The sequence below is a fragment of the Lissotriton helveticus genome, chromosome 5_1, assembly GCF_964261635.1.
Source record: "Lissotriton helveticus chromosome 5_1, aLisHel1.1, whole genome shotgun sequence".
Classification (NCBI taxonomy): Eukaryota; Metazoa; Chordata; class Amphibia; order Caudata; family Salamandridae; genus Lissotriton; species Lissotriton helveticus.
In genome coordinates, this window is record NC_136065.1 from 1,359,644,425 (window position 1) to 1,359,657,423 (window position 12,999).

General features: G+C 40.4%; 1 protein-coding gene across 1 annotated transcript in view; it reads right to left on the minus strand.

Moving 5' to 3' along the window:
• GRM4 (glutamate metabotropic receptor 4) overlaps positions 1–11,626 on the minus strand; it is a 1,152,011-nt gene extending 1,140,385 nt beyond the window's left edge. Inside the window, exon 1 of the mRNA XM_078644246.1 lies at positions 10,641–11,626. Coding sequence (XP_078500372.1) covers positions 10,641–11,165 — 525 coding nt within the window. The 5' untranslated portion in view covers positions 11,166–11,626. The remainder of the gene's footprint in view (positions 1–10,640) is intronic.
• Between the last annotated feature and the right edge of the window lie 1,373 nt (positions 11,627–12,999).

Consider the following 12,999-nt stretch of genomic DNA (forward strand, 5'->3'; position numbering starts at 1 on the left):
AAACCTTGTCAAACTTGTGACTCCAAGTTGAGATATAATTTTTATCTTCACCACTAGAGCAGATAGCATTAATCATTTCTTGCTCACTACATAATGAGATAGGATCTCTGGCACGTGGATTTAATTTTATGCCAAGTTCCCATTGGTCATGCCACCCAAGAACATTGACTCCCTTCACAGCAATATATAATTTGATCTGAGCCAACCTTCCCCTAAAATGTAATGGAACATTCAAAAATCCTTCAATATCAATCTTATTACCATTGAAACCTTCTGCCAATATATCTGACGGTTGTAAGTTAGAAAAATCACACACCTTTTGTAGTTTTTCCTCAAAATACTCCTTGGTAAATATAGTCCACGGGGACCCAGAATCCACCATAAGTTCAATAGCGATAGAAAAAATATAAAAAACACATTTAGGGGACTTTTTACTGGTTAACACTACACACCCACTTTGAATAATAGAAACAACATACCCACGGTCAATATCCTGCTTGACTTCCTCAACCATACTAATGGAAGATACTTTTGTAGGATTGATAATGTTAGAGGGTGTACGTGACTGTCCTGCTCGCAACTGGGTATTAAAACGTTTTTCTCTACAGACACTACTAAAATGTCCAATTTTCCCACAAATATTACATGTTTTATTCATAGCAGGACACCCCTGGAAAGAAGCAATGTGTGCTTTGCTTCCACACCTATAACATGACACCGAACTATAAGAAGGATCAGACCTTCTGTTATACACGCTAAAATTATTCTTAGCTCTCACTTGTGTAGGAACAAAATTTTTGTCATCTACTTTGGGTTTAACATAACAAACTTCTTCTTCTGTGTTGCTTTTACTAGAGCTAGAGCTTTGTTTACCTACTATATCCATCCATTTTTCAGACAATTCAGTGGACTTTGCGATGGCAATAGTTTCCTCCAAGTTAGGATCACCTATACACCATAATTTGTCCTGAACTTTTTTGTTCTTAACATGAACAATAATCTGATCACGGATCATTTCATCGGACATAGCACCAAAATTGCAATGTAATGTCAAAGCTCTTAAAGCTGTGAGAAAATCATCAAAGGATTCTTCCTGCTTTTGTGCTCTAGTGTAGAATTTGAAACGATTTAAAGCAATGTTGGCAGTAGGTTTGAATCTCTTCTCTAGTCTACCAAGAGCCTCAGTGTATACATTCATGGTATCTCCACTACCAGAAGGAACTGATAATTGGGGTAAAGTTCTAAAGATTTCTTGTCCCTCCGAACCCAGACAATGCAGTAAAATACTTTTTTTTCTTTCTGCTCCCATGCGTTCTCCGTCTATAGCCCTCATATAATTGAAAATTCCTCCTTCCACCTTGACCAAGGCATGGGAGGATCACCTTTGATCTGTAGGAACTTAGAAGGAGGATCGAATTGCATTGTCACACACAAAAAAAAAATTGAGTTATAGTATCACACAGAGCAAAATACTAATGGTAATTACCCATGCAAAGATGAGTTCAAATAAGGAATAGAATCAAGGACAGTAAGTAACTAGTTAATACAGAATACAATTAGTAATGTATAATAACTTGTAAAAAAAAACATTAGTATGCTTATGACCATAGGAAAGAAATAATAATATCACCCTTGTTTTCCAAGACTTGGCTGATAAGTATCCATGAATCTAGAAAACTGCATTAAAATAATGACCAAATTGTAATAATAATAAGATCGGCAAATACTAACGTTGTATTGTAATTGAAAATAAATATAAATAAATGGAAACGCTGAGCAATATCGAAGGTGTCCGTGTAAACTGAAGAGAAACGCTGTGTGAAGGTTGCCTGGTAACACTTGAAAACAAAGGAAACAAAATGGAGGCACGTAATACGTTGCGTGACGCGCGTCACGTGATGACTACACACGCTGCAGTCAGGAGAAGCGTTCGTCTTCGGAATGCATAATGCCCTTGATGCGTCGTGTTCCAAAGTCAGGCACACGCAATGCGCTGTGACGTCCAGACGGCCAAGGCGTGAAGCGAAGGCTTTCTCGGCGGTGTCCGAACACAGCGAGCAGGGCGTTGCTAAGCTACAGGGAGCTCTCGAGACGATTTCGGGTAGGGTGATCTCAGTCGAAATGCAGGTAACTTGGGTATTTTGAAAGATGCAGAGACACGAAAAGGCTTTAAAATTAGGTAAAATTTCGGGAATAAAAAGAAATCCTCACACAGATAACTTCCCTCGTAGATTGTTGGATGAGGAGACACCTTAAGGCTTTTTTTTGTTTTTGTTTTGAAGATCGTGAAAACGATGAAAACCATTAAAAGGAAGTAGAAAATGTCCTTAATTTCCAAATAAAGACGAAATCTTCGTGGAGACAGTGTTTCAAAAAGTGCATAGAAGTAAGATGTTCTTTAAAGGGAAGGAACAATCAGAAAAATGTACCAAAATTTCCAAATTCTTTAAAAAAATGCAGGAATGGGTCCAAACTCCGCTCCTGTGCTGAAGATGGCATGAGTAAGGTTGTCCTCGTCGCCAAAATTGTAATAATCCAATAGAAAGGTAGATTTTCCAAGAAGGTTTATTGATCAGCACAGCATCAAATCCTTGTACAGCAGTATCCAGATTGTAACTGACACATAGTACAGAATGCTGTATGAGCAAAGCTCTGTTCAGAATATAGAATGTGTTAAGAAACATAACATGGCACATGCAGTTAAAGGGACAGGAATACAAGATGCATATTAACTAAAAATATGGAATATAACACCTGGGCTACTACCTCTATTTCATCTAAAGGTTTTTCGTGTTACTCCTGCACTGCTTTATTTCTTCTCATATGAGAGCTACAGTGGTCTTTTGATATGGTGGGAACTGAATCTTAAGGTGGAAGTGATTCGGCCAGTCCAGCCTACCAGGCTCTGCTTGTTAAAGACAATTTGGTTCTTTTTGTTTTTATCTGGTTAACTTCCATTCCATAATAATGATTTTACTAATTCTTTTTGTCTTCTTTTTGAGGAGTTGTCCGGTTTATTCTGAGTTTGAAGCCAATTGGATCAGGTGCCACACATGAACCAAGATTTTTGCTCTGTGGGGACTTCAGTGCCAAACTAGGGATAAGCATTAGGAGTTGGGCTACAAGAGCACTGATAATCAAGAAGGCCTTCTTGACATTAGAGACCTTTTGAAGTGCAACATCGAACTCTGGGGTTACACATTTTTAATAACTTTCTGTGTAGCCGGATTCTGAGCTCTTGGACACTCCCAATGATTGTTCCATTTTAAAAAAAAGGGAATCGTGGATTATCCAAATGTTACCGACTGATTTCTCTGATCGATAGCACTGTAAAGATTCCTGGGAAGGTAATGTTCAATTGTTTAAGATCGTAAGCTAGTCTTAATAACATATTGTCCCTGTATCAGTATGGCTTTCATCCAGGGCTTGATACTGTGGAATAGGCCATCAGGACGACAGACACAGACAGTTACAATGACAGACCACATACTGATATGCCCTGTTGAGAGACGCTTTGAATTCATGTAATCCAGTTCGGAATCTAAGACTTGATATGAATGTATACCAAGTCCTGAGGAAATCCTGGTCCAAATGACCACAAAAGGGTGAAACACGTGTTGGCTATAGCTGTGTGAAAGTCCCTGTAAATCACCATACAATGAATATTGGATAAATAAACAGATAGAAAGCCACAAACAGGACTCAGTGAATTATCTTAATCTAGAATGAGCTGATAAAAGGTGGAGGAGGCATTCACTTACTCCCTACTGATTATTGGTCTAGGTACCCAAAGGTTCAATACCTCGAGACTCACCTCCTCTAAAAACAAAAGATAAGGCTCATATGTCCTGGAGGGGAACCCTTGAACCTTCGCTACCTAACAAACACATACTGTGGAATAGTGCCTGAATTTACATTTGATTGCGGATAAGTCCCCCATCATCAGGCGCTGTCCACTTTACCTGGTCTTTATGGATTTATCCACCACATTTGATCCTGTGAACAGGATAATGCTAAGGCTGATTTTGATGGATCTGGGAGTGGAAGCCCCCTTGGTTAATTTCCTGTATATCTTGCAAGTGAATTTAAATGCTACGGCATGCTAAGGCAAAGCAGGGGAAACTTCTGATATTTTTCCTTTAGCAAGTGGAGTGTGCCAGGGATGTATCTTGGCAACTTGTTTTTCATTATGTACATTAAATAATTGAGTTCCCATTTGTATGTACTCCTAGAGCTTTACACATCTTGGTAGAGACCTTTGTTTCTTTCCTGGGCAGCTTAGATTTGCCAACACATTTTGGGAAATCTCAGATAATGGTGTGTGGCATACCCGGTGATTAGTAATCAGTCTTTTAGTTGTGTGCAGAATTTTAGCCATCTTTAATTTTACATTTAATTCAGCAGGCTCTTGGCAGCCCGAGGTAACTGCCTCCCAAATTAAATTAAGCAGCGCAGTGGGAGCTTTAGTTAATTTCTCCCAGAAAGTAGGTAGGGGATTATCTCACCCTCATTGAGATTTATAGCCTCGCTAAAGCACTACCCCTCTATTGGTTGAAGGGATTTCAGAATATCCAGGAGACCATGGACATCTCGAGGTGGCATGAGGGGGGATGTGAGTCAGCGGGAGATCTGTATCAGAATGAGACGTTCATGACCTTTAGTGAGGCTCGGGACTATTTCCAAGTGCCACCGGTGCATTTTTTACTGTACGCTACAATATTGCGCACTGTGCGCGAGATGTGGACCAACTTCCCGGAGTCCTGTACGTAATGCACGGTTCAAGCTGATTCCATTTTATTATTTGCACCTCACGTTTTTGACTCCACAGCGCCGTGCATGATTCACACTATGGTTGTCCTCTTCATGTCCGCTCTGTGGCGTGGACCCCACCACGTTTATACATATGATCTGGAGCTGTTTACGACTCCGATGATATTGTACCCGTGCGATGCAATCCCTTTGCACAGCGACAGCGGTGCGAATTGAACTCTCCATAAAACATTGCATTCTGGGGGTCCATCCAATACCCAAGAAAGGGACTAGGATGTGATACAAATTCGCACTGTCAGGACTGGTACTAGCGAAAAGGAGAATAGCTATCCACTGGATACGTCCTGCCCCCGCCCCCTCAAATGGGACAGGTGAAAGGATGATTTGCGTGAGTGGGGTGTGGCTGAGGAGTGTCATCTTAAAGTAGTACAAACTGATGAGAATGCAAAGAATGATATTTTGGAATGGGGCCAAATGTTGACTGCAATGTCTGAAGTAATAACCCAAAATGAGGAGGGTGTCACGCGCAGTTCACCATCCACCCAGCCCACACCGCCACCCGATGCAACAACAATGTAAGTGCCCTCTCGCACCATATTTTACGTGTATTATAAACTATCCACAGGTACACTGCCAGATTGATGTTATCAGGAACCAGTAATACTTGCCGGTCGCTGCCAGGGGGAGGGATGGGACAGGGGCGGGGGAATATTGTTCCTCTTGATTATTGTTATTATTAATGTATACATGTTTGAGCGTTTGTTCGAAATGCACAGCTCTTAGAACCCATTCGACTCACGGGTAGTGAGGGCAATGGAAAAAGGGATGTCATGTCATTAGTTTATTGCAACGACACAATGGTTGAAATGTAGATGTATGTGCATGACAGCTGTTACAGATATCCTTGGTGCAGTGCTTAATAAAAAATAAGTTTAAAAAAATAGAAATTTACAGCCTGCAGTGTGTTCCAACAGCTACGTAGGGAGCTAGGTCTAGGGGTATCATATTGCCTCTCCTATACAGGTCGAAAAATACCAAATCTACAGGCATCCTTTAAATCTCCCACCTACTAGCTCTCCTTTTGTACTGCATTCGGAACTAAGGGGTATATTATCAAGGGGTTTTATCTCTGCTTTTTTGGCTTTAAAAGCCAAGAAAGCGGAGATAAAATTATCTCCCTATTACCAAGCTGTCGCTAACACCAGTTAGCGACAGCTAATAGGAGATAGCGACCATCATGGGCCCCACTTTGCATGTCAGTGATATTTATCACTAATGACATGCAAAGTGGGCGTGCCAAGATGTTAGCGACTGGAAACAGTCGCTAACATCGCTATCTCCTATTACCAACTTTTGGAGATATTCGCGCTAAGCGCGAATATCTCCAAAAGCTAACACCTGCCCTGAGCAGTTCTTAGCCATGTTATCCAATGGGAGGTGGATAACATGGCTAAGAGCATTTGCTCGATAATGCATGAATATCGCTGACTTTTCAGCGATATTCATGCATTGCGGCCGTTTTTTATCGCATTTGCGATAAACCTTGCTAATAGCAAGGTTTATCTGCGATAAAAATCGCCGATTTGCGGCGATAATTTTTGTCTCTAAACAAGTTAGAGACAAAAATTATCGCTAGTTGTTGGTAATATACCCCTAAATTTGTCTTATGTTTCTGACTTATTTAAGTTGGCTCTGTTTCTGCCTTGCGTTAGCGCATGGTCAAATCTTAAGGCAATTTTCAACAGGAAGGTTATTTCAGATTGTCTGAGCTTCGACAAGGGTCTTTCTGGTTGGAATATGTTTGTAAGACATTTACTTACATACTGCTCTGGTCACTTTAAGAAAACCTTAAAGTCCCACCACACAGATTTTTGTCTCGCTTCAAGTTTGGAGGTGGTTTTAAGCAAGTGCTTGATTCTAAATTAATTTATGGTTTTAGCTTCAGGGGATACATTTCATTTATCTTTGGAATTTTCATGGTGTGAGAGGTTATACCTCTTCCATTTTAGGGCAGGTACAGTTTGGCGACTCCTGTGTTTTCCAGCTGAAGTACGTTTGATGATTTGTTTTTTTGTAAATCCTATAGACTTTTTCTTAAGTTTTTCTAAACACATTTTAAAACCTCTTGCTTTTCAGGAACGTAAAGAAGCCTTAATATACTTACACATGTTCTGCAGCCCAGACGTATGATATAGTGTCTGTTGCTTCCTTAAACTACTGTCTGTAAGAAGTAAGAGGTTAATGGATGGCTGACAGGAGACTGTCAGGTTATTCCCAGGACCTGTCAACATCATCCTGGTGGAGGTGTCCTTCCATTCTTTATATGCACTTTGGTGCAGAGGTTTTTACAATGTGGGACAATGGTTTTTCTTGGATCAAAAGGAAGTATGTTTTATGAATCATTCGTTTTAAAAAAAAAATATTTTCTTGATTAATTGTATTGTGTTTCCTTTATGTTTTTTCTTGAAATCAAATAAAGATATACTGGCTGACTGACAAATCCTAATTATTAACATTCTCAATTTTTCACATATTGAAACAAAACGTACGGCATGAAAACGTGCCTTCATTATCCTTCCTTCAATTAAATGACTGCAGCACTATGTTTTGGAGGGAATGAGAGATGGAACCACAGATCCGGTTTGCCAGAGTGTAAAGGTGCCTTTCTCAATAATGGATTCCAAACACTGCCATCGACGGATCACGGCCTATTGTTTAGGGTTTTGGAATAAAATCTTCTCCCCAAAAATAGTGAAGGAAACTATTAGGAAGCTAAACCTGACCCGAGCTGCAGGGCCTGACAACCTACCAGCTCTTATAATAAAAACACAGCTAGACTGGTGGGCACGCTTTTTCTCCCGGATGTTTTTAGCGGTCTTGGATTCAGGAATTATTCCACAATCCTGAAGAGGGGCAGCGATCAGGCCCATACATAAGAAAGGCCACAGGAGGGACCCTAAGAATTACCGATTAATCAATCTGCTCGATATTGGAGTTAAAGTGTTTTCTAAAATAATTCTTGCCAGATTGAGGACTGGGTAGAGCAACACACAATAGTGCCAGCAGAACAAGGTGGTTTTAAGGAGGGGCACTCAACAATAGACCACTGCTTTGCGTTATGGGCTGTAGCCTGAAAATCCATGGAGAAGCAAGAAAGATTATATAGCTGTTTTGTGGATTTTCGTGCAGCTTACGATTTAGTCGACAGGGAGTGTCTCTGGTAGACGCCAAGAAGCTACAATATCCTGGAGGAACTCTTAGCGGTAATTCAGGAGTTGCATAGTCATAACTGGGCTCAGGTCACTAAAGATATGAAGGGGGGGTTGACTCTGGAGATAGCGATCAATAATGGCCTGAAACAGGGTTGCGTATTGGCCCCGTTGCTCTTTTCAATCTTTCTTGCAGACCTACCTTCTTTTCTGATGACTGATAGAAGTGCAAGTCCAAAAGTAAATGGGAAGCAGTTGTCTTGCTTTGGTACGCAGATGATCTGGTGATCTTGGATCAGACAGAATTGGGTCTGCAAAGGAAGTTGAACGCGTTCAGTATTTACTGCGCAACCAAACGTCTCACAGTGAACATGGACAAAACAAAAATCCTGTGTTTTGGGAAGAGAAACCAAAATTTCAATTGGTTCCTGGGGCAAACGAAATTAGGGATAGTCAACGAGTATAAATACGGAATATGGTTCGACAAATCTCTAAAATGGGGCACGCATCTGGAAGCCCAGAAACTAAACGCCTTAGCTTCAATTTGCGGGTTGAAAAATGTTAATCGCAGCTACGGCTCCATGTCCCACAGACCATTGCTGAAGGCTTATACTGCAATGATAGTTACCCCCACAACTGCAGTATGAATCGGGGATCATATGCCTAGGGGGGAAAAGTACCCAGGACAGCGAGGAAGGAAAATGTCTAAAGGCATTGATGTCATTGCCTAGCTCATCAATGATACAGGCAATTAGACAAGAGCTATACATGACCTCATGGAATGTCCAGGTGCAAGTGAGCCTAATTAGATTCTGGAAAAGGCTGGGGACATGTGAAGAGTCAAAAGTGTCACAAAGGAGTATGAAGGAGATCCAGATGAGCGAATTAAAGTGGGCGAAAGTAGCAAGAAAGACACTATTTACCATTTGTGATAAGTTAAAGGCGACTATTGATCCACAGTCCTTGCATATTGATGAATCGAAAAGTGAACTTAAAGCCTTAGGGAAGGAATTATCTAAACTGAAGGACATGGAGTATTTGATTAATAAAGAGTCTGTGCGATTTATGATAAATAGGTGGAGGAGAGAGAAGTGGTACCCTTACTTAGACTTTTTACCTAACCCATGGCTTAGAATGGAATTATTAAGGGTAAGAATTGGCATCAATCCTGTTTGGTCAAATGACGAATTGAAAAGGGAGCTGATGTATCCAGATGGTAGATGCACATGCAGGATTAGAATGAAATGCAATTGCTTACATATTTTAATGGACTGTCAAAAATTGTTAGACTAACGAAAAATGTTTTTACGACCGATTTTCTTAAAATATGACACCAGGTCCCGTGGGCAAGCAATTGAGCTCCTTACGGAAATGGATTACTTTGATATTACAATAGCTGTGGCAAAGTTTGTTCAGGCTGTTAAACGGTTGTTTTTGGAAGAGGGATCTGAGTGATAGACTGAGTAAAGAAGAATTGAGATTTTAAGCTTCATCTTTTAATATAGGATTTTAGTACATTTATCATTTAAATTTTTTTTTAAATGTGCATGTTTTATATGGTTAATAGATCTACGGTCTAAATAAACTTTATTTTTGACTTGAAGAATCTTCATGCCACTGTACACAACAAAGCGATTTGCAGTGTGGGCAATGCAATGCACGACCTTGGACGTGCATGCTGTGAGAAGTACAAGTGATGAATGCAGGGGCTACATGCGCCTGCCATGCGTGAACATTTTGATCTGTCAGACATATGGGTAGCTGGATAGGGGAGTGTTGATATCGGCAGGTCTCTTATGCTCCACCTACCAAGGAAGTGTCACCAAGGGTACTTCCGCGGGCCCATCCTTGGAACATGGTTTATTCTTTTTCCACCCTTAGTAAAGGAGCTAGAGGGCCCTAGGCTGGCCCAGTACTTATCAGAGGAAGGCCATATTCTGAAGTGGGATCAATTGATACTGGGTAAGTGGATATTGCACATAGGATAAGGACAAATCCACATACCGGGCCCAGCAGCTACAGAGTATGGGAGGTACTTACAGCAAGCAGGCACTATGGGCAGGGGTATTGGGTTTTATACTCACAAAAATGAAAAGAAATCACCCACAAAAACGATATTAAAGAATCTCATGACCAAAATTAAATTGTCCACTTATGGTCATTACTGGAAGCACATTACATTCTACCATTGCTCGGGGGTCAAATTCCTTTTGACCATGGCTCAATGAAAATGTCTTAAGAAAGCACCTTCTACTCACATCCAAATTGTGTGAAATAATGACTTTTAATGGGAAAATAACTTTTAATGATAGTCACCGGGAAACTTCAATTTGATTTTATCTCACAGCACAAATGTAACTCTTTGTGTCCCAGTTTTAGTTAATTGCATTTTCTAATTAATAGGCATGAAAAAACTTCACAATATGGAGCATGTTTGCAGATCCACCATCCATAAATATGCCATTCATTATCACCCTTGACGGAGCGGCGAGGCTTCACCTCGTGTGAGTAATGGCCATGTTACACTCTGCAAATCTGCATATGTACTATATCTGAAACATTTTTATGTATTACATGTTGCTATAGATGTCAGTAAGACTTTAGGTCAAAGTCACTAAACCATTAACTCTATGCAATATCAGACATACGCACACTGCTTACCTTAAACAATCGCAGAATGTTGGCCACCATGATGGAAACAGAACTGCCTGAGGCCCCAATCACCCCCACCACACGCTCTGGCTTAGTTATAATTGGTGGACCACCATTAATGCATCGGACTTCAGTGCTGTCCTTCTCAATCAAAGCCTGTACAAAGGTTAGGGACTGCTCCAAAGCATGGGTGTCACGCGAGCAGGTATCCAGTATACGAGCCCCCAGTGTGATGTTGGGGAGCAAGTCTGGGTCATTGTTGATGCGATCCAAGGCAAAGAGCATAGCTTCCAGTCGGTGAATACCCTTTTCTTTCTTAAGTTCACCACAGGCCTTCCCCTCTGCTCCACGCCCGTGCACAGGAAATAGACCCCCCAGGGTGATATCACCATCAATGCGGACTGAGTTCAAATGTGGATGTCCCTGGCCCTTGGGTTTTGCGGAGGCAACGCTGTCCACGCTGAAACAACCACCAAGAAGTACAAACAAGGGAACCCTCAGCAAGCACACATGTCCAACTCTCCATACCGCCATTTCCAAGGACACAAAGCCTCACAGAGTCAAAGGAGCCCCATCCAGATGTCTCGCTTCGCCTCTCTTCGTTTCTCTATGTCTTCCGATGCAACGCCATGGCTTAACGTACTAACTCTGATACCACTTGCCCCAACTGCTGAAATCCATGGGTTCTCAGTGTTAGCTTCTAGCGAGATTCCATTACCTGAAGGTGGTAAAGAAAGTAGGAAAAGCCTTTGTGGAAAATTGAAGAAGGCAGAGCTGATCCTGTACCTAGACAACTAGTCTCGGAAGGTTGACTTTGAGGAGAATCGTCACCAAGTTTCTGTCTGAGGTTATCAGAAAAAAATTATTTGCAATCCATCATCGTCCACAATATGCTTTTTTGGCTTCCAGGATAAAGATCCAACAGATATCTCCTGAAGTTGGAAAAGCTTCCAAGTTTATCAAAATGTTACAGCAGCAGGTTGTACACGCCAGTCCTCCAGCGCCACCCTTAAAAGACAAAAAAGAAAGATCACAATTAAACACAAATCATACATAAAGAACTGCTAATATAGTTCTGCACTAGAAACACTGCTTCTTTTGCTCCATATCTGCCATCACATTCATTTTATATTAAATTTAAAGTATAATATGCAGTGCGTCGCAGCCTTTAAGCTCTTAAATAAAAAATAATAATTTCTGCTCAGCTTTTATTGATATTCCAACTAAAATACTCAGTCAATCTTTCCCTGAAGAAATCCCACCTAGGAATATTGAGGTGAAGGTCTGCTATTTCTCGTCGGTTTGTTGACATCACTGAAACGTTGCTGTCAACTCTGATTTTCGGCAATATTAAGAAATCCTGCTGCAATCAGTTTCTTAAACAGAAGTGGTGGTCTATATTTATTTTCTCTAATTCTACTTTCTCGAACCAGGGCTGTTGGCACAACTTCACTGTTCAGTCACTCTCTGTCTCTGGTCTATCAAGACTTTTGAAAAGTTTTCACATTTCGCGATCAGGTATCCTGAAACAAATATGTGTTCGCCAATCCTGAATCTAAATTTCATTAAAACACCTTGTTAAATATATTCAATGCAGGACAGAGACTATTGGTAACAAAACAAAACTAGCACAGACCATTAACACAAGACTTCAAAAGGCGTTTTATGTAATCCTTCCTCTAGTAAATTGTTAAGACTCTTGAAATATCCATATTTTATTTATATTTTCATCAAAAAACAGTTGACCTCCAAAATTCATGCTTCCAGGACTAAGCGTTTTGTGTACAGATTAAGAACAAAAACTGCCGCACAACCCACTCCACGGGAGAAGAGACAAATAGATTGGGAGGAGACAATTTTCCACAACCCTACTTCAATTTGTTTTTGCATCATTATTTTTAACATCAATATTTATTCGTTTACATGAAACATCTACAAAGATTTTCTATTGACATAAAATAATGATTAATTCGCCAGACACGTAGCAATTAACTGCCAGCAAAATTAAATAAGACAAATTGACAACATTTCGATGTGGAGGGAGAAATGTATGAATTCAGAGATACATAGAGCAGGAATGCTTCCTCACTACAGCAAAACTCCTAAATAATTCAGCTTCAAATTGTACTGGTACTTGGCATTGGCGGCTTGGTGGGGCTGCAACGGGGCAGGGGGGACATAAATGCATTAAAAAAGTATATATATATATATATATATATATGTATATATATATATATATATATATATATATATATATATATATATATATATAATTTTTTTTAATCAGCTTACCTGACCCTCTTTTTCTGCTCCCAATCCCCGACTGGTGCACACTGCGCAGGATCCCAGATGTAAATCCCAGGGCTGC